General features: G+C 39.8%; 2 protein-coding genes and 18 non-coding genes across 21 annotated transcripts in view; 18 read left to right on the forward strand and 2 right to left on the reverse strand.

The window, feature by feature from the left end:
- LOC134839038 (doublecortin domain-containing protein 1-like) overlaps positions 1 to 25,865 on the reverse strand; it is a 196,256-nt gene that overhangs the window by 69,686 nt on the left and 100,705 nt on the right. The window lies entirely within an intron of this gene.
- Positions 1 to 25,865, reverse strand: part of LOC134840762 (tolloid-like protein 2) — a 103,621-nt gene that overhangs the window by 9,085 nt on the left and 68,671 nt on the right. The window contains exon 5 of the mRNA XM_063856789.1: positions 1,950 to 2,211. Coding sequence (XP_063712859.1) covers positions 1,950 to 2,211 — 262 coding nt within the window. The remainder of the gene's footprint in view (positions 1 to 1,949; positions 2,212 to 25,865) is intronic.
- Trnal-caa (transfer RNA leucine (anticodon CAA)) lies at positions 6,888 to 6,990 on the forward strand. Its single transcript is given in 2 exon segments — positions 6,888 to 6,925; positions 6,945 to 6,990. It is a non-coding gene; the product is annotated as a tRNA-Leu (tRNA).
- Positions 9,268 to 9,370, forward strand: Trnal-caa (transfer RNA leucine (anticodon CAA)). The gene is given in 2 exon segments: positions 9,268 to 9,305; positions 9,325 to 9,370. It is a non-coding gene; the product is annotated as a tRNA-Leu (tRNA).
- Positions 9,760 to 9,862, forward strand: Trnal-caa (transfer RNA leucine (anticodon CAA)). Its single transcript is given in 2 exon segments — positions 9,760 to 9,797; positions 9,817 to 9,862. It is a non-coding gene; the product is annotated as a tRNA-Leu (tRNA).
- On the forward strand, positions 10,231 to 10,333 carry Trnal-caa (transfer RNA leucine (anticodon CAA)). Its single transcript is given in 2 exon segments — positions 10,231 to 10,268; positions 10,288 to 10,333. It is a non-coding gene; the product is annotated as a tRNA-Leu (tRNA).
- Positions 13,562 to 13,664, forward strand: Trnal-caa (transfer RNA leucine (anticodon CAA)). The gene is given in 2 exon segments: positions 13,562 to 13,599; positions 13,619 to 13,664. It is a non-coding gene; the product is annotated as a tRNA-Leu (tRNA).
- On the forward strand, positions 14,033 to 14,135 carry Trnal-caa (transfer RNA leucine (anticodon CAA)). The gene is given in 2 exon segments: positions 14,033 to 14,070; positions 14,090 to 14,135. It is a non-coding gene; the product is annotated as a tRNA-Leu (tRNA).
- Positions 14,504 to 14,606, forward strand: Trnal-caa (transfer RNA leucine (anticodon CAA)). The gene is given in 2 exon segments: positions 14,504 to 14,541; positions 14,561 to 14,606. It is a non-coding gene; the product is annotated as a tRNA-Leu (tRNA).
- Trnal-caa (transfer RNA leucine (anticodon CAA)) lies at positions 14,977 to 15,079 on the forward strand. The gene is given in 2 exon segments: positions 14,977 to 15,014; positions 15,034 to 15,079. It is a non-coding gene; the product is annotated as a tRNA-Leu (tRNA).
- Positions 15,449 to 15,551, forward strand: Trnal-caa (transfer RNA leucine (anticodon CAA)). Its single transcript is given in 2 exon segments — positions 15,449 to 15,486; positions 15,506 to 15,551. It is a non-coding gene; the product is annotated as a tRNA-Leu (tRNA).
- Positions 15,922 to 16,024, forward strand: Trnal-caa (transfer RNA leucine (anticodon CAA)). The gene is made up of 2 exons: positions 15,922 to 15,959; positions 15,992 to 16,024. It is a non-coding gene; the product is annotated as a tRNA-Leu (tRNA).
- Trnal-caa (transfer RNA leucine (anticodon CAA)) lies at positions 17,336 to 17,438 on the forward strand. Its single transcript is given in 2 exon segments — positions 17,336 to 17,373; positions 17,393 to 17,438. It is a non-coding gene; the product is annotated as a tRNA-Leu (tRNA).
- Positions 17,809 to 17,911, forward strand: Trnal-caa (transfer RNA leucine (anticodon CAA)). The gene is made up of 2 exons: positions 17,809 to 17,846; positions 17,879 to 17,911. It is a non-coding gene; the product is annotated as a tRNA-Leu (tRNA).
- Positions 18,751 to 18,853, forward strand: Trnal-caa (transfer RNA leucine (anticodon CAA)). Its single transcript is given in 2 exon segments — positions 18,751 to 18,788; positions 18,808 to 18,853. It is a non-coding gene; the product is annotated as a tRNA-Leu (tRNA).
- On the forward strand, positions 19,223 to 19,325 carry Trnal-caa (transfer RNA leucine (anticodon CAA)). The gene is given in 2 exon segments: positions 19,223 to 19,260; positions 19,280 to 19,325. It is a non-coding gene; the product is annotated as a tRNA-Leu (tRNA).
- Positions 21,598 to 21,700, forward strand: Trnal-caa (transfer RNA leucine (anticodon CAA)). The gene is given in 2 exon segments: positions 21,598 to 21,635; positions 21,655 to 21,700. It is a non-coding gene; the product is annotated as a tRNA-Leu (tRNA).
- On the forward strand, positions 22,086 to 22,188 carry Trnal-caa (transfer RNA leucine (anticodon CAA)). Its single transcript is given in 2 exon segments — positions 22,086 to 22,123; positions 22,143 to 22,188. It is a non-coding gene; the product is annotated as a tRNA-Leu (tRNA).
- Positions 22,611 to 22,713, forward strand: Trnal-caa (transfer RNA leucine (anticodon CAA)). The gene is made up of 2 exons: positions 22,611 to 22,648; positions 22,681 to 22,713. It is a non-coding gene; the product is annotated as a tRNA-Leu (tRNA).
- Trnal-caa (transfer RNA leucine (anticodon CAA)) lies at positions 24,524 to 24,626 on the forward strand. The gene is given in 2 exon segments: positions 24,524 to 24,561; positions 24,581 to 24,626. It is a non-coding gene; the product is annotated as a tRNA-Leu (tRNA).

Genomic DNA, 25,865 nt, shown 5'->3' on the forward strand with positions numbered 1-25,865 from the left:
CATGCCGTTTTGCGGTACCGTTTTCACTTACCGTTTTTTTACCTCAGATTTAGGAGGGGATTTTTTGAGAAAACGAAAAAAATCCAAAAATATGGGTCAAACAATCCCCCACAGACTTTTTTGAAGGCTGTAGACAGTAAGGTAAAGTAAAAAGATTTCAGAAGATTATGCAGGCCCGCGCAGTGGAATATGAAAACCCTATCCAATACCTTTTCATGATGATTGATTTTAACAAACAGAAATTTAGGCCGTCGAAATAACACAATATAAATTGACTAAGCCGGTACAACATCAGTCGAAACCTTTTAGTCGACAAAAAAAATTATTCAAAATCAGACAAATTAAAATGTCAAATTATACAAATTTCAATTATTCTGAAAAAATTTAGTATCAAAATAAAATCCATGCTTCAAAAATTAGGCTAATAAAACTAGTACCAGATAATTTAAATGATATTTAAAAAGAAACAGAAAATAAACCGACGGAAACTAGGCCGAACACCACGAACCCGAGAAAAACATTGGGTAACCGCTGAGCACAAAAGAAAATAAACGAGTCATGGCTGCTAAAATTACAAAATGTAGTAGTAAATAAAAAACCTTCATCTTTTGAATTTCGAAGAAAAAAATAGATACCTTAAAACTCTTTGAACTTGTAGAACAATTTAAATTGAACACTTTTTCGTTAAAATTAAAGCAAATTGAGAAAATTGGATCAATAGTTGAAACTTTTATTTCACTGGGAAATCTGATAACTAATTTCCAATTTCAAAATTAGAAGTCGATCATGTTTTTCGTACCCTCTACACTTTTGCTGTTCAAAAGTGGAGTTTGCTTTCCTCTTAACAATGGAAATACAATGAATTTAAAAGTAAATCACAAGTCAAACTGCCAAACATTAAAATTGAGCCTGAACAATTTTAAAAAAAATTTTTCCTGAAAAAAAAATCACCAAGTTTTATATAAAAGTACGTTCATTACTCTTGAACATAAACTTAAACATAACAAGCAAATACAACGAAAAGTTCTATGAAAAGATGTGGCAATTAAGTCGACAAAACATAAGCAGTTAAATATTAAGTCGACTTTTTTTTGAAACGAAGAACATCCAGTTTGAAAAAACACAGGTCTTGGCCAGATTCAAACCCATGACCATTGCTATCCCAAGCGTATACGTTGCCTCCAGACTAAGCGTACCGGAGACGCTTAGAAATTTGAATTCATTATGAACCAAGTTACCAAGCGAGTCTGTAAAGCAAGTTGTTAACCCGAAAAAAGTCTATATTTCGATTTGATAACGCGTGTTAATCGCAAGCGTAATTAAATTTACGCTATTTGAAAAAACTGGATCAATAGGTAACTTTTTTATTACGCTGGGAAATCTGAAACTTAAATTCAACTTTCGTAGCTGATGTCGATCACGTTTTCTGTGACCTTTACCTTTTAGCGGTTCGATAGTGGAGTTTGCCATCCTCTAACAAACGAAATAAATTAAATTTAAAAAAAAACGAGCTATAATAGTCTCAACTACAATTATCATCTCATGAAAAAATATCACGGCCTATAAAATAGTCTGAACTATGTTCATCGAATCTTAAAGTTAAAACTGGAACAAAAAAAAGAACTACCGAATTGGACTGTTTACTAGAGGCGAAGAACAACTGTTTACTTGAACAAAAAAAAGTCGCAGAGAAGGCCATTGATACCATAGTTCACCTCGTTTTAATTTGGAACAATTTCTAAACCAGATCAAACATCTGCGTTAATCAAGTCACAAAAAAACATTATCTAAATAATGTGAAAAATCACTCCGTTCAATTAAAAGAAAACCAGTTCTCACTTTTCTCAATGCAAATCAAATACATTCATCATCATTAAAGGGTCTTCACTTCATTCAAAAACAATCTCAAAAATTCAATGAGTGATAGACCAGGCTAAAATTGAATTTACCTGGCGCTGTTGTGATCCTCCAAATACATTGTTTTTGCTTCGGATATTCTTCTGGATAGCCCGGAGTTTGTATAATGCCTGGTTTTTCAGTCAGGTTGAAATGACATTCGGATTCCTTACAAGATTTTTTGTCTTCATGGAGAATAAAGCCTTCGTTGCAGGAACATATAAATCCTCCTTTTGTATTTCGGCATGTATGTTGACAGCCTCCATTTTGAACACTGCACTCATCGTAGTCAACAAAATATGTCAACTGAAATCCCTGAAATGAAAAAGCACCAATTGTTGAAACTTTTCATATTTCATACAAGGGCTCTGCACTAATAAATGGCAATCAATGGAGTTGAAATCTCAATGTGAAAGGAAAAAAAAACAATTTCAAAACACAGGCGAAGTAAAATCAGTTGTCGATGATCAATTAATAATTTGAAAAAAGAACAGGAAACAACCCAAATGGTAATGTACAGTGCAAGTTACTAGGCAGGATGGCCGAGCGGTCTGAGGCGCCATACTCAAGAAAAATTCTCTCTCAAGATTTCTGGTACACGATTGTGCGCGTGGGTTGAATTCACACTCCTGTCAGATGTTTTTAAGAAATGCGAAGTATCTCATGAATTTAAATCAAAGCAAAATCAAAAAGGTTTTTGGTTTTCAAAGTCGAGCGTTATCAGGACCCGACTTGAGAGCTCTCGATTGAAACTTTTGTAACATAAGAAGGTGCGTGGGTTCAAAACCTAACCCCTGTCAGATGTTTATAATCCTTCTGAAGTATCTCATGAACTAAAAACAATGCAAAATCAAAAATATTTTTGTTTTTGAAAGTCCAGCGGTCTAAACAAACCGACTTAAGAGCTCTCGATCAAAATTTTTGTTACAACAGAGTGTGCTTGGTTTCAAAATCTACCCCTGTCAGAACAGAAAAACCAAAATGATGCATCTCAGGAAATGCAATTTTTTGCATTGACAAAGCTAATTTTCGATGATCAATTAATAACTTTAGAAAAGAAATTCCAAAATTTTGAAACAATATGTCAAAACAAATTACGTATTTGAATCATTCAAAATGGCAAAAACAACAGCAAACAACCCAAATGGTAATGTACAGTGCAAATTACAAGGCAGGATGGCCGAGCGGTCTAGGGCGCCAGACTCAAGAAAAAATCTCTCTGGAGATTTCTGGTACACGATTGTGCGCGTGGGTTGAAATTCTACTCCTGTCAGATGTTCTTAAGAATTGCGAAGTATCTGATGAAAAAAATGCAATGCAAAATCATAAAACATTTTTGCTTTTGAAAGCCGAGCGGTACAAGGACCCGATTTGAGAGCTCTCGATTGAAACTTTTGTAACACCAGAAAGTGCTTGGGTTCAAACCTACCCCTATCAAAACAAAACAATCAAAATGATGCATTTGGACACATATGCAGATTATCTGAGGCAGGTGGAGCCACGCACTGAGTCAAGAGCTGTGCGAGCACTACTAACAACGGGTGGCCCTCGCATAAAGAAGCTTCATGGGCGCTACGTGGAAGTCTATGGACCGTATCAAGTGATGCTGAACGTAGATGGAATCAGTATCTACACTAGGACATATGTAACAACAGACAGTGACCAGATAGGGCAGATCTATTTGGGTGAGGAGGAACTCAAAGTCCGCAGGATAGGCCATGACGGAGCAAAACGCAGTACACATTGGATACGAAGCAGATGTGACTGCACATCTGCTCGACACCAACGAAAAAAAGTCGGAGTCACAGGGTTTCTGGACACAGGAGCGGCAGTGAGTGTGATGCCAATAAAATCTTGGGAAAGAATGGGCTTCACGAGGGAAGATCTAATTCCGACGAATCTCCGACTGGCTGCAGCCAATCGAGGAGCGATTTACGTAGCCGGAAAAACACCGATAACAGTTCTCCACATAAGGGGAACGGGATCTTTGGATGAGCTTCCTGGTAGTAGAGAATTGGGACGATACCGACCAATTCATCTTGGGCAGAGATTTTGTCAGGAATTTTAACGTGATGATTGACTTGAACAACGGTCTAATAAGGATTAGAAACCCGGATCGGAAGTATGTTAAGAAACCAATTAATAGAAAAATAACAGACGAAAACAAGGTATCAATTTTTTAGATAGAAAAGTAAAACTACAGCCAGGGCAGGCTGTGGTGGCAAGTTTTAGAATGAGGAATTTGAATTCGTTAAGTGATAGTAAACAGGTTTGTTTGGTACCGAATCCAAGTAGTCAAAGTTCGGTGATTTTAGGCCGAAGCTTCTCGGTAAATCGAAACGTACTGTGTGGAAAGAAACATGTTTACGCTTTGCCGATGAGGACCGACTATGAAGAGACACAAAACTTGAAGAAACATAGTGTGAAAGACTGTCCTTATCATGCCAATAAAGATAAAATTTTAAAAAGGATTAATGAAGTAAAATCTATTCATAAAATGTTTTCAATGAAGTCCGAAACGGACGACGGCTTATCGAGCTGCTCGAATTTTCTGGAACGCCCCTCGTCATATGAACTAGAGTCTGACAAACCCGTTTTGCCAGAGATAGAACACTTAAAAGGGAAAATAGGCGAAGGAGATATTGAATTACTGCGGGAGGTTTTAAATCGGAGCGCGGATGTATTTTCAAAACATAAGGCTGATATCGGTTGCTGTAACTTCGTCGAATACAAAATCGAACTTGAAGAAGGCGCCGTTCCCCACAGAGAAGGCGCAAGACAGATGACGCCACATAAGTCGGAAGCGTGCCGAGCGGAGATTGAAATGTTGCTCGAATACGACATAATAGAACCCTCGAAATCGCCCTGGGTATGCGGGCTGGTAATGGCGAAAAAGAAAGGGGGCAGCTTAGGTTTTGTTGCGACTTTCGCTACTTGAACGCGGTGACAATAAAAGATGCGTACCCGATACCGTGAATAGACGAGAGCTTCTCTAAACTTGGTGATGCGAAGTTCTTCACCACACTGGACTTGGGTTCTGCCTTCTGGCAGGTCCCTCTGCGGAAGAAGGATAATGAAAAGACCGGATTCGCGTGTGAATTGGGGTTGTACCAGTGGAAGAGGATGCCCTTTGGCTTGTGAAACGAAACGGCCACTTTTCAAAGACTGATGGCTCCGGCGTTGGCCAGAGTGACAAAGAAGTATGGGAATCTTGTGATGTGTTACGTGGATGACGTAGTCATAGCAACACCGACCCTGGAAGACCACATTGATCGGCTCGATGAGGTCTTTGGATGCGTGAAAAGAGCAGGCTTGAAATGCAAACCATCGAAATGTGAAATCCTTAGAATTTCGATCAAGTACCTAGTAAGAATGGTGGACAGGCATGGCGTGAGGCCGGACGCGGAAGCAGTAGAGGCTGTGTTGACATGGAAGGCTCCGAAAACAGATACACAACTCATGAGCTTCCTAGGGTTTGCCAATTATTACCGTGAGTTCATAAAAGGATATGCAGACAAGGTGTATCCAATGCAGAGGCTGATGCGCAACAAAGGAAAGAAGTTCGAATGGAAGGATGAAGCACAAGTTGCTTCCGAGAACATAAAGCGGGAACTGTATGAAGCGCCAGTGCTAGGCATGCCTACAGAAAAAGGCATGTATGTTCTTGACACAGACGCATTGGTAGTAGCCATCTCGGGAATATTGCATCAGGAGCAGGAATGGAATGGAATGGAAGAACGGTTCTCCGTCCCATTGCATATGGCAGCAAGGTGTTGAGTGACACTGAGATGAAATATGGTGCACCAAAAGCAGAAATGTTTGCAGTAGTCACATTCGTGGAAAAATACCGCGCATACTTGGGGAGCGCTTCCTTTAGGTTAGGCGTGGAGAACAGGGCGTTATCCTGGTTGAAGGCATACTCGATGGATCAGAGTTATATTGGTAGGTGGATAGTAAGATTAGATGGCTACCACATGATAATTGAGCACAGGATGCGTGAGAGACACCAGAATGCTGACAGCCTCAGCAAGAAAAACGAGTTCCATTAAAGATTGGAACAGAAGCAAGCCAATCAGGCAGAAATAAAGGAAGGATTCTCGTTTCTGGACAAAGAAACTTAAGAAGCGCTTCCCTTAACGAGATGATTGGACAAGTCTGGACATCCAATTCCAGGAAATCCTGAGTTACCTGTAGAGAAAGCTGCCGAGATAAAGATCCTATCCAAGAAGGACCCGGTGCCCTTGGATCTGTTGCTGCGCTCAAACCTGGTCCAGCAGGTACTCTCTCGCATGAACATAAACAGCCTCTCATTATTAGATAAAACGGTGCAGATCACACCACAAGTGATGCGGATGCTGGGTGGATTGTTAGAGAGAGAAGTGACCAGAGATGACCCCGAGTGGGCAGCAGCATTGAAGGTGAAGATCATGCCGTCCAGACGACAACACAAAGAAAACGAGAGGGATTGTAGGACAATAGTTCAGCAACTAGTATCCTCAATACCCCACGAGGTTTTAACCAAAACTTCATACGGTCGGAAAGAACAGGGGAACGATACGCAAAAGAAAACCGGGGAGTCTGTTTGTCCGGGGAGTCTGATGTAGATGAAAAAGTTCCCGATGAGAAACAGGACCTGGAGAATAAAGTTTTGTCCGGTGAGTTCAGATGGATGCGAAGAAGGCACAGAACTGATCTGGAGGAGGGGACGTGCTCTATCGCAGACTCTTCAATGGATGACAACTCCCGGAACTCAGGAATCGGCACTTACTCAGACAGGATCTCGAGCTCAGGATCGGAACTGTCAGAGCGGGCGATCCACACACTGCTAGTTGTCGATGACAAAGTTAGTTGTCGATGATCAATTATTAATTTGAAAAATGAAATTCCCAAAAATTGAAGCAATATGTCAAAACAAATTACATATTTGAACCGTTCAAAATGGCAAAACAACAGCAAACAACCCAAACGGTAATGTACAGTACAATTTACAAGGCAGGATGGCCGAGCGGTCTAAGGCGCCAGACTCAAGAAAACTTCTCGCTCGAGATTTCTGGTACACGAATGTGTGCGTGGGTTCAAATCCCACTCCTGTCAGAAGTTTTTAAGCATTGTGAAGTATCTCATGAATTAAAAAAACGCAAAATCAAAAACAGTTTTGCTTTTGAAAGTCGAGCGATAAAAGGACCCGACTTGAGAGCTCTCGATCGAAAATTTTGTTACACCAGAATGTGCTTGGGTTCAAAAGCTACCTCTGTAAGAACACAAAAATCAATTGATGCATCTCATGAAATGCTGCACTTTTTTTGCATTGACAAAGTTGATTATTCGATGATCAATTAATAACTTTAAAAATGAAATTCCAACAATTTGAAACGATATGTCGAAACAAATTACGTATTTGAACCGTTCAAAATGGCAAAACAACAGCAAACAACCAAAACGGTAATGTACAGTACAATGTACAAGGCAGCATGGCCGAGCGGTCTAAGGCGCCAGACTCAAGAAAAACTTCTCGCTCGAGATTTCTGGTACACGAATGTATGCGTGGTTCAAATCCCACTTCTGTCAGAAGTTTTTAAGCATTGCGAAGTATCTCATGAATTGAAAACAATGCAAAACCAGAAGCAGTTTTGCTTTTGAAAGTTAAGCGGTATAAGGACCCGACTTGAGAGCTCTGGATCGAAACTTTTGTTACACCAGAGTGTGCTTGGGTTCAAAACCTACCCCTGTAAGAACACAAAAATCAAATTGATGCATCTCGTGAAATGCACTTTTTTGCATTGACAAAGTTGGTTATTCGATGATCAATTAGTAACTTGAAAAATGAAATTCCAAAAAATTGAAGCAATATGTCAAAACAAATTACGTATTTGAACCGTTCAAATGGCAAAAACAACAGCAAACAACCCAGACAATAATGTACACTACATTCCACAAGGCAGGATGGCCAAGCGGTCTAAGGCGCCAGACTCAAGAAAACTTCTCGCTCGAGATTTCTGGTACACGAATGTATGCGTGGTCCAAATCCCACTCCTGTCAGAAGTTTTTAAGCATTGCGAAGTATCTCATGAATTAAAAACAATGCAAAACCAAAAGCAGTTTTGCATTTTGAAAGCCGAGCGGTATAAGGACCCGACTTGAGAGCTCCCGATCGAAACTTTTGTTGCACCAGAGTGTGCTTGGATTCAAAACCTACACCTGCCAGTACAGAAAAATCAAAATGATGCATCTCGTGAAATGCACTTTCTTGCATTGACAAAGTTGGTTGTCGATGATCAATTAATAACTTCAAAAACGAAATTCCAAAAATTTGAAACGATATGTCAAAACAAAATACGTATTTGAACGATTAAAAATGGCAAAACAACAGCAAGCAACTCAAACGGTAATGTACACTACAACTTTCAAGGCAGGATGGCCGAGCGGTCTAAGGCACCAGACTCAAGAAAACTTCTCGCTCGAGATTTCTGATACACAAATGTGTGCGTGGTTTCGAATCGCACTCCTGTCAGAACTTTTTAAGCATTGCGAAGTATCTCATGAATTAAAAACAATGCAGAACCGGAAGCAGTTTTGCTTTTGAAAGTTAACCGATATAAGGTCACGAAGCGGTATAAGGACGCGACCTGAGAGCTCTCGATCGAAACTTTTGTTACACTAGAGTGTGCTTGGGTTCAAAACCTACCTCTGTAAGAACACAAAAATCAAATTGATGCATCTCGTGAAATGCTGCACTTTTTTGCATTGACAAAATTGGTTATTCGATGATCAATTAAAAACTTCAAAAATGAAATTCCAACAACTTGAAACGATATGTCAAAACAAATTACGTATTTGAACCGTTCAAAATGGCAAAATAACAGCAAACAACCCAAACGGTAATTTACAGTACAATTTAGAAGGAAGGATGGCCGAGCGGTCTAAGGAACCAGACTCAAGAAAACTACTCGCTCGAGATTTCTGGAACAGAATGTGTGCGTGGGTTCAAACCCCACTCCTGTTAGAAGTTTTTAATCATTGAGAAGTATCTCATGAATTAAAAAAGATGCAAAATCAAAATCAGTTTTGCTTTTGAAAGCCGAGCGGTATAAGGACCCGACTTGATAGCTCTCGATCGAAACTTTTGTTACACCAGAGTGCGCTTGGGTTCAAAACCTACCCCTGTAAGAACACAAAAATCAAATGGATGCATCTCGTGAAATGCACTTTTTTGCATTGACAAAATTGGTTGTCGATGATCAATTAAAAACTTCAACAATGAAATTCCAAAAATTTGAAACAGTATGTCAAAACAAATTACGTATTTGAACCATTCAAAATGGCAAAACAACAGCAAGCAACCCAAACGGTAATGTACAGTACGAATTACGAGGCAGGATGGCCGAGCGGTCTAAGGCGCCAGACTCAAGAAAACTTCTCGCTCGAGATTTCTGGTACACGAATGTGTGCGTGGGTTCGAATCCCACTCCTGTCAAAACTTTTTAAGCATTGCGAAGTATCTCATGAATTAAAAACAATGCAAAACCAGAAGCAGTTTTGCTTTCGAAAGTTAAGCGGTAAAGGACCCGAAGCGGTATAAGGACCCGACTTGAGCGCTCTCGATCCAAACTTTTGTTACACCAGAGTGTGCTTGGGTTCAAAACCTACCTCTGTAAGAAAACAAAAATCAAATTGATGCATCTCGTGAAATGCTGCACTTTTTTGCATTGACAAAGTTGGTTATTCGATGATCATTTATTAACTTTAAAAATGAAATTCCAAAAACTTGAAACGATATGTCAAAACAAATTACGTATTTGAACCGTTCAAAATGGCAAAACAACAGCAAACAACCCAAACGGTAATTTACAGTACTATTTACAAGGCAGGATGGCCGAGCGGTCTAAGGAACCAGACTCAAGAAAACTACTCGCTCGAGATTTCTGGAACACGAATGTGTGCGTGGGTTCAAATCCCACTCCTGTCAGAAGTTTTTAATTATTGAGAAGTATCTCATGAATTAAAAAGGATGCAAAGTCAAAAGCACTTTTGCTTTTGAAAGCCGAGCGGTATAAGGACCCGACTTGATAGCTCTCGATCGAAACTTTTGTTACACCAGAGTGTGCTTGGGTTCGAAACCTACCCCTGTAAGAACACAAAAATCAAATGGATGCATCTCGTGAAATGCACTTTTTTGCATTGACAAAATTGGTTGTCGATGATCAATTAAAAACTTCAACAATGAAATTCCAAAAATTTGAAACGATATGTCAAAACAAATTACGTATTTGATCCATTCAAAATGGCAAAACAACAGCAAGCAACCCAAACGGTAATGTACAGTACAAATTACAAGGCAGGATGGCCGAGCGGTCTAAGGCTCCAGACTCAAGAAAACTTCTCGCTCGAGATTTCTGTTACACGAATGTGTGCGTGGGTTCAAATCCCACTCCTGTCAAAAGTTTTTAAGCATTGCGAAGTATCTCATGAATTAAAAACAATGCAAAACCAGAAGCAGTTTTGCTTTTGAAAGTTAAGCGGTAAAGGTAAGGGGAACGGGATCTTTGGATGAGCTTCCTGGTAGTAGAGAATTGGGACGACACCGACCAATTCATCTTGGACAGAGATTTTGTCAGGAATTTTGACGTGATGATTGACTTGAACAACGGTCTAATAAGGATTAGAAACCCGGATCGGAAGTATGTTAAGAAACCAATTAATAGAAAAATAACAGACGAAAACAAGGTACCAATTTTTTTAGATAGAAAAGTAAAACTACAGCCAGGGCAGGCTGTGGTGGCAAGTTTTAGAATGAGGAATTCGAATTCGTTAAGTGATAGTAAACAGGTTTAATTGGTACCGAATCCAAGTAGTCAAAGTTCGGTGATTTTAGGCCGAAGATTCTCGGTAACTCGAAACAGACTGTGTGGAAAGAAACATGGTTACGCTTTGCCGATGAGGACCGACTATGAAGAGACACAAAACTTGAAGAAACATAGTGTGAAAGACTGTCCTTATCATGCCAATAAAGATAAAATTTTAAAAAGGATTATTGAAATAAAATCTATTCAAAAAATGTTTTCAATGAAGTCCGAAACGAACGACGGCTTATCAAGCTGCTCGAATTTTCCGGAACGCCCCTTTTCATATGAACTAGAGTCTGACAAACCCGTTTTGTTAGAGATAGAACACTTAAAAGGGAAAATAGGCGAAGGAGATATTGAATTACTGCGGGAGGTTTTAAATCGGAGCGCGGATGTATTATCAAAACATAAGGCTGATATCGGTTGCTGTAACTTCGTCGAATACGAAATCGAACATGAAGAAGGCGCCGTTCCCCACAGAGAAGGCGCAAGACGGATGACGCCACATAAGTCGGAAGCGTGCCGAGCGGAGATTGAAATGTTGCTCGAATACGACATGATAGAACCCTCGAAATCGCCCTGGGTATGCGGGCTGGTAAGGGCGAAAAAGAAAGGGGGCAGCTTAGGTTTTGTTGCGACTTTCGCTACTTGAACGCGGTGACAATAAAAGATGCGTACCCGATACCGTGAATAGACGAGAGCTTCTCTAAACTAGGTGATGCGAAGTTCTTCACCACACTGGACTTGGGTTCTGCCTTCTGGCAGGTCCCTCTGCGGAAGAAGGATAATGAAAAGACCGGATTCGCGTGTGAATTGGGGATTTACCAGTGGAAGAGGATGCCCTTCGGCTTGTGAAACGAAACGGCCACTTTTCAAAGACTGATGGCTCAGGCGTTGACCAGAGTGACAAAGAAGTACGGGAATCTTGTGATGTGTTACGTGGATGAAGTAGTCATAGCAACACCGACCCTGGAAGACCACATTGATCGGCTCGATGAGGTCTTTGGATGCGTGAAAAGAGCAGGCTTGAAATGCAAACCATCGAAATGTGAAATCCTTAGAATTTCGATCAAGTACCTAGGAAGAATGGTGGACAGGCATGGCGTGAGGCCGGACGCGGAAGCAGTAGAGGCTGTGTTGACATGGAAGGCTCCGAAAACAGATACACAACTCATGAGCTTCCTAGGGTTTGCCAATTATTACCGTGAGTTCATAAAAGGATATGCAGACAAGGTGTATCCAATGCAGAGGCTGATGCGCAACAAAGGAAAGAAGTTCGAATGGAACGATGAAGCACAAGTTGCTTCCGAGAACATAAAGCGGGAACTGTGTGAAGCGCCAGTGCTAGGCATGCCTACAGAAAAGGGCATGTATGTTCTTGACACAGACGCATCGGTCGTAGCCATGTCGGGAAAATTGCATCAGGAGCAGGAATGGAATGGAATGGAAGAACGGTTCTCCGTCCTATTGCATATGGCAGCAAGGTGTTGAGTGACACTGAGATGAAATATGGTGCACCAAAAGCAGAAATGTTTGCAGTAGTCACATTCGTGGAAAAATACCGCGCATACTTGGGGAGCGCTCCCTTTAGGTTACGCGTGGAGAACAGGGCGTTATCCTGGTTGAAGACATACTCGATGGATCAGAGTTATATTGGTAGGTGGATAGTAAGATTAGATGGCTACCACATGATAATTGAGCACCGGATGCGTGAGAGACACCAGAATGCTGACAGCCTCAGCAAGAAAAACGAGTTCTATGAAAGATTGGAACCGAAGCAAGCCAATCAGGCAGAAATAAAGGAAGGATTCTCGTTTCTGGACAAAGAAACTTAAGAAGCGCTTCCCTAACGAGATGATTGGACAAGTCTGGACATCCAATTCCAGGAAATCCTGAGTTACCTGTAGAGAAAGCAGCCGAAATAAAGATCCTATCCAAGAAGGACCCGGTGCCCTTGGATCTGTTGCTGCGCTCAAACCTGGTCCAGCAGGTACTCTCTCGCATGAACATAAACAGCCTCTCATTATTAGATAAAACGGTGCAGATCACACCACAAGTGATGCGGATGCTGGGTGGATTGTTAGAGAGAGAAGTGACCAGAGATGACCCCGAGTGGGCAGCAGCATTGAAGGTGAAGATCATGCCGTCCAGACGACAACACAAAGAAAACGAGAGGGATTGTAGGACAATAGTTCAGCAACTAGAATCCTCAATACCCCACGAGGTTTTAACCAAAACTTCATACGGTCGGAAAAAACAGGGGAATGATACGCAAAAGAAAACCGTTTCCTTTGAGGACCAGGATAAAGAAGGTGAGAAGGTTGAACCAAACCTGGTGCAAGATTGTTTGTCCGGGGAGACGAAAGGTGAGAAGAGCCGGCGAGTTCAAGATCAACACCCGGGACAAGGAAGTTTGTCCGGGGAGTCTGATGTAGATGAAAAAGTTCCCGATGAGAAACAGGACCTGGAGAATAAAGTTTTGTCCGGGGAGTTCAGATGGATGCGAGGAAGGCACAGAACTGATCTGGAGGAGGGGACGTGCTCTATCGCAGACTCTTCAATGGATGACAACTCCCGGAACTCAGGAATCGGCACCTACTCAGACAGGAACTCGAGCTCAGGATCGGAACTGTCAGAGCGGGCGATCCACACACTGCTAGTTGTCGATGACAAAGTTAGTTGTCGATGATCAATTATTAAATTGAAAAATGAAATTCCAAAAAATTGAAGCAATATGTCAAAACAAATTACGTATTTGAACCGTTCAAAATGGCAAAACAACAGCAAACAACCAAAACGGTAATGTACAGTACAATTTACAAGGCAGGATGGCCGAGCGGTCTAAGGCACCAGACTCAAGAAAACTTCTCGCTCGAGATTTCTGGTACGCGAATGTGTGCGTGGGTTCAAATCCCACTCCTGTCAGAAGTTTTTAAGCATTGTGAAGTATCTCATGAATTAAAAAAATGCAAAATCAAAAGCAGTTTTGCTTTTGAAAGTCGAGCGATATAAGGACCCGACTTGAGAGCTCTCGATCGAAACTTTTGTTACACCAGATTTTGCTTGGGTTCAAAACCTACCTCTGTAAGAACACAAAAATCAAATGGATGCATCTCGTGAAATGCACTTTTTTGCATTGGCAAAATTGGTTATTCGATGATCAATTAATAACTTTAAAAATGAAATTCCAACAGTTTGAAACGATATGTCGAAACAAATTACGTATTTGAACCTTTCAAAATGGCAAAACAACAGCAAACAACTAAAACGGTAATGTACAGTTGATTTTACAGGTCAGGATGGCCGAGCGGTCTAAGGCGCCAGACTCAAGAAAACTTCTCGCTCGAGATTTCTGGTACACGAATGTGTGCGTGGGTTCAAATCCCACTCCTGTCAGAAGTTTTCAAGCATTGTGAAGTATCTCATGAATTAAAAAAATGCAAAATCAAAAGCAGTTTTGCTTTTGAAAGTCGAGCGATATAAGGACCCGACTTGAGAGCTCTCGATCGAAACTTTTGTTACACCAGATTTTGCTTGGGCTCAAAACCTACCTCTGTAAGAACACAAAAATCAAATGGATGCATCTCGTGAAATGCACTTTTTTGCATTGGCAAAATTGGTTATTCGATGATCAATTAATAACTTTAAAAATGAAATTCCAACAGTTTGAAACGATATGTCGAAATAAATTACGTATTTGAACCTTTCAAAATGGCAAAACAACAGCAAACAACTAAAACGGTAATGTACAGTTGAATTTACAGGGCAGGATGGCCGAGCGGTCTAAGGCGCCAGACTCAAGAAAACTTCTCGCTCGAGATTTCTGGTACACGAATGTGTGCGTGGGTTCAAATCCCACTCCTGTCAGAAGTTTTCAAGCATTGTGAAGTATCTCATGAATTAAAAAAATGCAAAATCATAAGCAGTTTTGCTTTTGAAAGTCGAGCGATATAAGGACCCGACTTGAGAGCTCTCGATCGAAACTTTTGTTACACCAGATTTTGCTTGGGTTCAAAACCTACTTCTGTAAGAACACAAAAATCAATTGATGCATCTCGTGAAATGCTGCACTTTTTTGCATTGACAAAGTTGGTTATTCGATGATCAATTAATAACTTTAAAAATGAAATTCCAACAGTTTGAAACGATATGTCGAAACAAATTACGTATTTGAACCTTTCAAAATGGCAAAACAACAGCAAACAACTAAAACGGTAATGTACAGTTGAATTTACAGGGCAGGATGGCCGAGCGGTCTAAGGCGCCAGACTCAAGAAAACTTCTCGCTCGAGATTTCTGGTACACGAATGTGTGCGTGGGTTCGAATCCCACTCCTGTCAGAAGTTTTTAAGCATTGCGAAGTATCTCATGAATTGAAAACGATGCAAAACCAGAAGCAGTTTTGCTTTTGAAAGTTAAGCGATATAAGGACCCGACTTGAGAGGTCTGGATCGAAACTTTTGTTACACCAGAGTGTGCTTGGGTTCAAAACCTACCTCTGTAAGAACACAAAAATCAAATGGATGCATCTCGTGAAATGCACTTTTTTGCATTGGCAAAATTGGTTATTCGATGATCAATTAATAACTTTAAAAATGAAATTCCAACAGTTTGAAACGATATGTCGAAATAAATTACGTATTTGAACCTTTCAAAATGGCAAAACAACAGCAAACAACTAAAACGGTGATGTACAGTTGAATTTACAGGGCAGGATGGCCGAGCGGTCTAAGGCGCCAGACTCAAGAAAACTTCTCGCTCGAGATTTCTGGTACACGAATGTGTGCGTGGGTTCAAATCCCACTCCTGTCAGAAGTTTTCAAGCATTGTGAAGTATCTCATGAATTAAAAAAATGCAAAATCAAAAGCAGTTTTGCTTTTGAAAGTCGAGCGATATAAGGACCCGACTTGAGAGCTCTCGATCGAAACTTTTGTTACACCAGATTTTGCTTGGGTTCAAAATCTACTTCTGTAAGAACACAAAAATCAATTGATGCATCTCGTGAAATGCTGCACTTTTTTGCATTGACAAAGTTGGTTATTCGATGATCAATTAATAACTTTAAAAATGAAATTCCAACAGTTTGAAACGATATGTCGAAACAAATTACGTATTTGAACCTTTCAAAATGGCAAAACAACAGCAAACAACTTAAACGGTAATGTACAGTTGAATTTACAGGGCAGGATGGCCGAGCGGTCTAAGGCGCCACACCCAAGAAAACTTCTCGCTCGAGATTTCTGGTACACGAATGTGTGCGTGGGTTCGAATCCCACTCCTGTCAGAAGTTTTTAAGCATTGCGAAGTATCTCATGAATTGAAAACGATGCAAAACCAGAAGCAGTTTTGCTTTTGAAAGTTAAGCGATATAAGGACCCGACTTGAGAGGTCTGGATCGAAACTTTTGTTACACCAGAGTGTGCTTGGGTTCAAAACCTACCCCTGTAAGAACACAAAAATCAAATTGATGCATCTCGTGAAATGCACTTTTTTGCATTGACAAAGTTGGTTATTCGATGATCAATTAGTAACTTGAAAAATGGAATTCCAAAAAATTGAAGCAATATGTCAAAACAAATTACGTATTTGAACCGTTCAAAATGGCAAAATAACAGCAAACAACCCAAACGGTAATTTACAGTACAATTTAGAAGGAAGGATGGCCGAGCGGTCTAAGGAACCAGACTCAAGAAAACTACTCGCTCGAGATTTCTGGAACAGAATGTGTGCGTGGGTTCAAACCCCACTCCTGTTAGAAGTTTTCAAGCATTGTGAAGTATCTCATGAATTAAAAAAATGCAAAATCAAAAGCAGTTTTGCTTTTGAAAGTCGAGCGATATAAGGACCCGACTTGAGAGCTCTCGATCGAAACTTTTGTTACACCAGATTTTGCTTGGGTTCAAAATCTACTTCTGTAAGAACACAAAAATCAATTGATGCATCTCGTGAAATGCTGCACTTTTTTGCATTGACAAAGTTGGTTATTCGATGATCAATTAGTAACTTGAAAAATGGAATTCCAAAAAATTGAAGCAATATGTCAAAACAAATTACGTATTTGAACCGTTCAAAATGGCAAAATAACAGCAAACAACCCAAACGGTAATTTACAGTACAATTTAGAAGGAAGGATGGCCGAGCGGTCTAAGGAACCAGACTCAAGAAAACTACTCGCTCGAGATTTCTGGAACAGAATGTGTGCGTGGGTTCAAACCCCACTCCTGTTAGAAGTTTTCAAGCCTTGTGAAGTATCTCATGAATTAAAAAAATGCAAAATCAAAAGCAGTTTTGCTTTTGAAAGTTAAGCGATATAAGGACCCGACTTGAGAGGTCTGGATCGAAACTTTTGTTACACCAGAGTGTGCTTGGGTTCAAAACCTACCCCTGTAAGAACACAAAAATCAAATTGATGCATCTCGTGAAATGCACTTTTTTGCATTGACAAAGTTGGTTATTCGATGATCAATTAGTAACTTGAAAAATGGAATTCCAAAAAATTGAAGCAATATGTCAAAACAAATTACGTATTTGAACCTTTCAAAATGGCAAAACAACAGCAAACAACTAAAACGGTAATGTACAGTTGAATTTACAGGGCAGGATGGCCGAGCGGTCTAAGGCGCCAGACTCAAGAAAACTTCTCGCTCGAGATTTCTGGTACACGAATGTGTGCGTGGGTTCAAATCCCACTCCTGTCAGAAGTTTTCAAGCATTGTGAAGTATCTCATGAATTAAAAAAATGCAAAATCAAAAGCAGTTTTGCTTTTGAAAGTCGAGCGATATAAGGACCCGACTTGAGAGCTCTCGATCGAAACTTTTGTTACACCAGATTTTGCTTGGGTTCAAAATCTACTTCTGTAAGAACACAAAAATCAATTGAAGCATCTCGTGAAATGCTGCACTTTTTTGCATTGACAAAGTTGGTTATTCGATGATCAATTAATAACTTTAAAAATGAAATTCCAACAGTTTGAAACGATATGTCGAAACAAATTACGTATTTGAACCTTTCAAAATGGCAAAACAACAGCAAACAACTAAAACGGTAATGTACAGTTGAATTTACAGGGCAGGATGGCCGAGCGGTCTAAGGCGCCACACCCAAGAAAACTTCTCGCTCGAGATTTCTGGTACACGAATGTGTGCGTGGGTTCGAATCCCACTCCTGTCAGAAGTTTTTAAGCATTGCGAAGTATCTCATGAATTGAAAACGATGCAAAACCAGAAGCAGTTTTGCTTTTGAAAGTTAAGCGATATAAGGACCCGACTTGAGAGGTCTGGATCGAAACTTTTGTTACACCAGAGTGTGCTTGGGTTCAAAACCTACCCCTGTAAGAACACAAAAATCAAATTGATGCATCTCGTGAAATGCACTTTTTTGCATTGACAAAGTTGGTTATTCGATGATCAATTAGTAACTTGAAAAATGGAATTCCAAAAAATTGAAGCAATATGTCAAAACAAATTACGTATTTGAACCGTTCAAAATGGCAAAATAACAGCAAACAACCCAAACGGTAATTTACAGTACAATTTAGAAGGAAGGATGGCCGAGCGGTCTAAGGAACCAGACTCAAGAAAACTACTCGCTCGAGATTTCTGGAACAGAATGTGTGCGTGGGTTCAAACCCCACTCCTGTTAGAAGTTTTCAAGCATTGTGAAGTATCTCATGAATTAAAAAAATGCAAAATCAAAAGCAGTTTTGCTTTTGAAAGTCGAGCGATATAAGGACCCGACTTGAGAGCTCTCGATCGAAACTTTTGTTACACCAGATTTTGCTTGGGCTCAAAACCTACCTCTGTAAGAACACAAAAATCAAATGGATGCATCTCGTGAAATGCACTTTTTTGCATTGGCAAAATTGGTTATTCGATGATCAATTAATAACTTTAAAAATGAAATTCCAACAGTTTGAAACGATATGTCGAAATAAATTACGTATTTGAACCTTTCAAAATGGCAAAACAACAGCAAACAATTAAAACGGTAATGTACAGTTGAATTTACAGGGAAGGATGGCCGAGCGGTCTAAGGCGCCAGACTCAAGAAAACTTCTCGCTCGAGATTTCTGGTACACGAATGTGTGCGTGGGTTCAAATCCCACTCCTGTCAGAAGTTTTCAAGCATTGTGAAGTATCTCATGAATTAAAAAATGCAAAATCAAAAGCAGTTTTGCTTTTGAAAGTCGAGCGATATAAGGACCCGACTTGAGAGCTCTCGATCGAAACTTTTGTTACACCAGATTTTGCTTGGGTTCAAAACCTACTTCTGTAAGAACACAAAAATCAATTGATGCATCTCGTGAAATGCTGCACTTTTTTGCATTGACAAAGTTGGTTATTCGATGATCAATTAATAACTTTAAAAATGAAATTCCAACAGTTTGAAACGATATGTCGAAACAAATTACGTATTTGAACCTTTCAAAATGGCAAAACAACAGCAAACAACTAAAACGGTAATGTACAGTTGAATTTACTGGGCAGGATGGCCGAGCGGTCTAAGGCGCCAGACCCAAGAAAACTTCTCGCTCGAGATTTCTGGTACACGAATGTGTGCGTGGGTTCGAATCCCACTCCTGTCAGAAGTTTTTAAGCATTGCGAAGTATCTCATGAATTGAAAACGATGCAAAACCAGAAGCAGTTTTGCTTTTGAAAGTTAAGCGATATAAGGACCCGACTTGAGAGGTCTGGATCGAAACTTTTGTTACACCAGAGTGTGCTTGGGTTCAAAACCTACCCCTGTAAGAACACAAAAATCAAATTGATGCATCTCGTGAAATGCACTTTTTTGCATTGACAAAGTTGGTTATTCGATGATCAATTAGTAACTTGAAAAATGGAATTCCAAAAAATTGAAGCAATATGTCAAAACAAATTACGTATTTGAACCGTTCAAAGGGCAAAAACAACAGCAAACAACCCAAACAATAATGTACACTACATTCCACAAGGCAGGATGGCCAAGCGGTCTAAGGCGCCAGACTCAAAAAAACTTCTCGCTCGAGATTTATGGTACACGAATGTATGCGTGGTTCAAATCCCACTCCTGTCAGAAGTTTTTAAGCATTGTGAAGTATCTCATGAATTAAAAAAAATGCAAAATCAAAAGCAGTTTTGCTTTTGAAAGTCGAGCGATATAAGGACCCGACTTGAGAGCTCTCGATCGAAACTTTTGTTACACCAGAATGTGCTTGGGTTCAAAACCTACCTCTGTAAGAACACAAAAATCAATTGATGCATCTCGTGAAATGCTGCACTTTTTTGCATTGACAAAGTTGGTTATTCGATGATCAATTAAAAACTTTCAATATGAAATTCCAACAATTTGAAACGATATGTCAAAACAAATTACGTATTTGAACCTTTCAAAATGGCAAAACAACAGCAAACAACTAAAACGGTAATGTACAGTTCAATTTACAGGGCAGGATGGCCCAGAGGTCTAAGGCGCCAGACTCAAGAAAACTTCTCGCTCGAGATTTCTGGTACACGAATGTATGCGTGGATCAAATCCCACTCCTATCAGAAGTTTTTAAGCATTGTGAAGTATCTCATGAATTAAAAAATGCAAAATCAAAAGCAGTTTTGCTTTTGAAAGTTAAGCGGTATAAGGACCCGACTTTAGAGCTCTGGATCGAAACTTTTGTTACACCAGAGTGTGCTTGGGTTCAAAACCTACCCCTGTAAGAACACAAAAATCAAATTGATGCATCTCGTGAAATGCACTTTTTTGCATTGACAAAGTTGGTTATTCGATGATCAATTAGTAAGTTGAAAAATGAAATTCCAAAAAATTGAAGCAATATGTCAAAACAAATTACGTATTTGAACCGTTCAAATGGTAAAAACAACACCAAACAACCCAAACAATAATGTACACTACATTCCACAAGGCAGGATGGCCAAGCGGTCTAAGGCGCCAGACTCAAGAAAACTTCTCGCTCGAGATTTCTGGTACACGAATGTATGCGTGGTTCAAATCCCACTCCTGTCAGAAGTTTTTAAGCATTGCGAAGTATCTCATGAACTAAAAACAATGCAAAACCAAAAGCAGTTTGGCATTTTGAAAGCCGAGCGGTATAAGGACCCGACTTGAGAGCTCCCGATCGAAACTTTTGTTGCACCAGAGTGTGCTTGGATTCAAAACCTACCCCTGCCAGTACAGAAAAATCAAAATGATGCATCTCGTGAAATGCACTTTCTTGCGTTGACAAAGTTGGTTGTCGATGATCAATTAATAACTTCAAAAACGAAATTCCAAAAATTTGAAACGATATGTCAAAACAAATTACGTATTTGAACGATTAAAAATGGCAAAACAACAGCAAGCAACCCAAACGGTAATGTACATTACAACTTACAAGGCAGGATGGCCGAGCGGTCTAAGGCGCCAGACGCAAGAAAACTTCTCGCTCGAGATTTCTGGTACACAAATGTGTGCTTGGGTTCGAATCCCACTCCTGTCAGAACTTTTTAAGCATTGCGAAGTATCTCATGAATTAAAAACAATGCAAAACCAGAAGCAGTTTTGCTTTTGAAAGTTAAGCGGTATAAGGTCCCGAAGCGGTATAAGGACGCGACCTAGCTCTCGATCGAAACTTTTGTTACACTAGAGTGTGCTTGGGTTCAAAACCTAACTCTGTAAGAACACAAAAATCAAATTGATGCATCTCGTGAAATGCTGCACTTTTTTGCATTGACAAAGTTGGTTATTCGATGATCAAGTAATAACTTTAAAAATGAAACTCCAACGATTTGAAACGATATGTCAAAACAAATTACGTATTTGAACCGTTCAAAATGGCAAAACAACAGCAAATAACCCAAACGGTAATTTACAGTACAATTTACAAGGCAGGATGGCCGAGCGGTCTAAGGAACCAGACTCAAGAAAACTACTCGCTCGAGATTTCTGGAACACGAATGTGTGCGTGGGTTCAAATCCCACTCCTGTCAGAAGTTTTTAATCATTGAGAAGTATCTCATGAATTAAAAACAATGCAAAACCAGAAGCAGTTTTGCTTTTGAAAGTTAAGCGGTAAAAGACCCGAAGCGGTATAAGGACCCGACTTGAGCGCTCTCGATCGAAACTTTTGTTGCACCAGAGTGTGCTTGGATTCAAAACCTACCCCTGTCAGTACAGAAAAATCAAAATGATGCATCTCGTGAAATGCACTTTCTTGCATTGACAAAGTTGGTTGACAATGATCAATTAATAACTTCAAAAACGAAATTCCAAAAATTTGAAACGATATGTCAAAATAAATTACGTATTTGAACCATTCAAAATGGCAAAACAACAGCAAGCAAACCAAACGGTAATGTACAGTACAACGTACAAGGCAGGATGGCCGAGCGGTCTAAGGCGCCAGACTCAAGAAAAACTCTCGCTCGAGATTTCTGGTACACGAATGTGTGCGTGGGTTCGATTCCCACTCCTGTCAGAACTTTTTCAGCATTATAAAGTATCTCATGAATTAATAACAATGCAAAACCAGAAGCAGTTTTGCTTTTGAAAGTTAAGCGGTATAAGGACCCGAAGCGGTATAAGGACCCGACTTGAGAGCTCTCGATCGAAACTTTTGTTACACTAGAGTGTGCTTGGGTTCAAAACCTACCTCTGTAAGAACACAAAAATCAAATTGATGCATCTCGTGAAATGCTGCACTTTTTTGCATTGACAAAGTTGGTTATTCGATGATCAATTAATAACTTTAAAAAATGAAATTCCAAAAATTTGAAACGACATGTCAAAACAAATTACGTATTTGAAACGACATGTCAAAACAAATTACGTATTTGAACCGTTCAAAATGGCAAAACAACAGCAAACAACCCAAACGGTAATGTACAGAACAATTTACAAGGCAGGATGGCCGAGCGGTCTAAGGCGCCAGACTCAAGAAAACTTCTCGCTCGAGATTTCTGGTACACGAATCTGTGCGTGGGTTCGAATCCCACTCCTGTCAAAACTTTTTAGGCATTACGAAGTATCTCATGAATTAAAAACAATGCAAAACCAGAAGCAGTTTTGCTTTTGAAAGTTAAGCGGTATAAGGACCCGAAGCGGTATAAGGACCCGACTTGAGCGCTCTCGATCGAAACTTTTGTTACACCAGAGTGTGCTTGGGTTCAAAACCTACCTCTGTAAGAACACAAAAATCAAATTGATGCATCTCGTGAAATGCTGCGCTTTTTTGCATTGACAAAGTTGGTTATTCGATGATCATTTATTAACTTTAAAAATGAAATTCAAAAAACTTGAAACGATATGTCAAAACAAATTTCGTATTCGAACAGTTCAAATGGCAAAAACAACAGCAAACAACCCAAACGGTAATGTACAGTATAATATACAAGGCAGAATGGCCAAGCGGTCTAAGGTGCCAGACTCAAGAAAACTTCTCGCTCGAGATTTCTGGTACACGAATGTATTCGTGGTTCGAATCCCACTCCTGTCAGAAGTTTTTAAGCATTGCGAAGTATCTCATGAATTAAAAACAATGCAAAACCAAAAGCAGTTTGGCGTTTTGAAAGCCGAGCGGTATAAGGACCCGACTTGAGAGCTCTCGATCGAAACTTTCGTTGCACCAGAGTTTGCTTGGATTCAAAACCTACCCCTGTCAGTACAGAAAAATCAAAATGATGCACCTCGTGAAATGCACTTTCTTGCATTGACAAAGTTGGTTGTCGATGATCAATTAATAACTTCAAAAACGAAATCCCAAAAATTTGAAACGATATGTCAAAACAAATTACGTATTTGAACCTTTCAAAATGGCAAAACAACAGCAAACAACCCAAATTGTAATGTACAGTGCAAGTTACAAGGCAGGATGGCCGAGCGGTCAAAGACACCAGACTCAAGAAAACTTCTCGCTCGAGATTTCTGGAACACGAATGTGTCCGTGGGTTCAAATCCCACTCCTGTTAGAAGTTTTTAAGCATTGCGAAGTATCTCATGAATTAAAAAGGATGCAAAATCAAAAGCAGTTTTGCTTTCGAAAGCCGAGCGGTATAAAGACCCGACTTGATAGCTCTCGATCGAAACTTTTGTTACACCAGAGTGTGCTTGGGTTCAAAACCTACCTCTGTAAGAACACAAAAATCAAATTGATGCATCTCGTGAAATGCTGCACTTTTTTGCATTGACAAATTTGGTTATTTGATGATCAATTAAGGACTTTAAAAAGGAAACTCCAAAAATTTGAAACGATATGTCAAAACAAATTACGTATTTGAACCATTAAAAATGGCAAAACAACAGCAAGCAACCCAAACGGTAATGTACATTACAATTTACTAGGCAGGATGGCCGAGCGGTCAAAGACACCAGACTCAAGAAAACTTCTCGCTCGAGATTTCTGGAACACGAATGTGTCCGTGGGTTCAAATCCCACTCCTGTCAGAAGTTTTTAAGCATTGCGAAGTATCTCATGAATTAAAAAGGATGCAAAATCAAAAGCAGTTTTGCTTTCGAAAGCCGAGCGGTATAAAGACCCGACTTGATAGCTCTCGATCGAAACTTTTGTTACACCAGAGTGTGCTTGGGTTCAAAACCTACCTCTGTAAGAACACAAAAATCAAATTGATGCATCTCGTGAAATGCTCCACTTTTTTGCATTGACAAAGTTGGTTATTCGATGATCAATTAATAACTTTAAAAATGAAATTCCAAAAATTTGAAACGATATGTCAAAACAAATTACGTATTTGAACCTTTCGAAATGGCAAAACAACAGCAAACAACCCAAACGGTAAGGTCAGTACAATTTACAAGGCAGGATGGCCGAGCGGTCTAAGGCGCCAGACTCAAGAAAACTTCTCGCTCGAGATTTCTGGTACACGAATGTGTGCGTGGGTTCGAATCCCACTACTGTCAGAACTTTTTAAGCATTGCGAAGTATCTCATGAATTAAAAACAATGCAAAACCAGAAGCAGTTTTGCTTTTGAAAGTTAAGCGGTATAAGGACCCGAAGCTGTATAAGGACCCGACTAGAGAGCTCTCGATCGAAACTTTTGTTACACCAGAGTGTGCTTGGGTTCAAAACCTACCTCTGTAAGAACACAAAAATCAAAATGATGCATCTCGTGAAATGCTGCACTTTTTTGCATTGACAAAGTTGGTTATTCGATGATCAATTAATAACTTTAAAAATGAAATTCCAAAAATTTGAAACGATATTTCAAAACAAATTACGTATTTGAACCTTTCGAAATGGCAAAACAACAGCAAACAACCCAAACGGTAAGGTCAGTACAATTTACAAGGCAGGATGGCCGAGCGGTCTAAGGCGCCAGACTCAAGAAAACTTCTCGCTCGAGATTTCTGGTACACGAATGTGTGCGTGGCTCCGAATCCCACTCCTGTCAGAAGTTTTTAAGCATTGCGAAGTATCTCATGAATTGAAAACAATGCAAAACCAGAAGCAGTTTTGCTTTTGAAAGTTAAGCGGTATAAGGACCCGAAGCGGTATAAGGACCCGACCTGATAGCTCTCGATCGAAACTTTTGTTACACCAGAATGTGCTTGGTTTCAAAACCTACCTCTGTAAGAACACAAAAATCAAATTGATGCATCTCGTGAAATGCTGCACTTTTTTGCATTGACAAATTTGGTTATTTGATGATCAATTAAGGACTTTAAAAAGGAAACTCCAAAAATTTGAAACGATATGTCAAAACAAATTACGTATTTGAACCTTTCAAAAAGGCAAAACAACAGCAAACAACCCAAACGGTACTGTACAGCACACTTTATAAGGCAGGATGGCAGAGCGGTCTAAAGCCCCAGAATCAAAAAACTTCTCACTCGAGATTTCTTGTACACGAATGTGTGCGGGGGTTAAAATCCCACTCCTGTCAGAAGTTTTTAAGCATTGCGAAGAATCTCATGAATTAAAAACAATGCAAAACCAAAAGCAGTTTTGCTTTTGAAAGCCGAGCGGTATAAGGACCCGACTTGAGAGCTCTCGATCGAAATTTTTTTAAAACCAGAGTGTGCTTGGATTCAAAACTTACCCCTGTCAGTACAGAAAAATCAAAATGATGCATCTCGTGAAATGCACTCTTTTGCATTGACAAAGTTGGTTGTCGATGATCATTAATAACTTCAAAAAC

This window comes from Symsagittifera roscoffensis, chromosome 2 (assembly GCF_963678635.1).
Source record: "Symsagittifera roscoffensis chromosome 2, txSymRosc1.1, whole genome shotgun sequence".
Classification (NCBI taxonomy): domain Eukaryota; kingdom Metazoa; phylum Xenacoelomorpha; order Acoela; family Convolutidae; genus Symsagittifera; species Symsagittifera roscoffensis.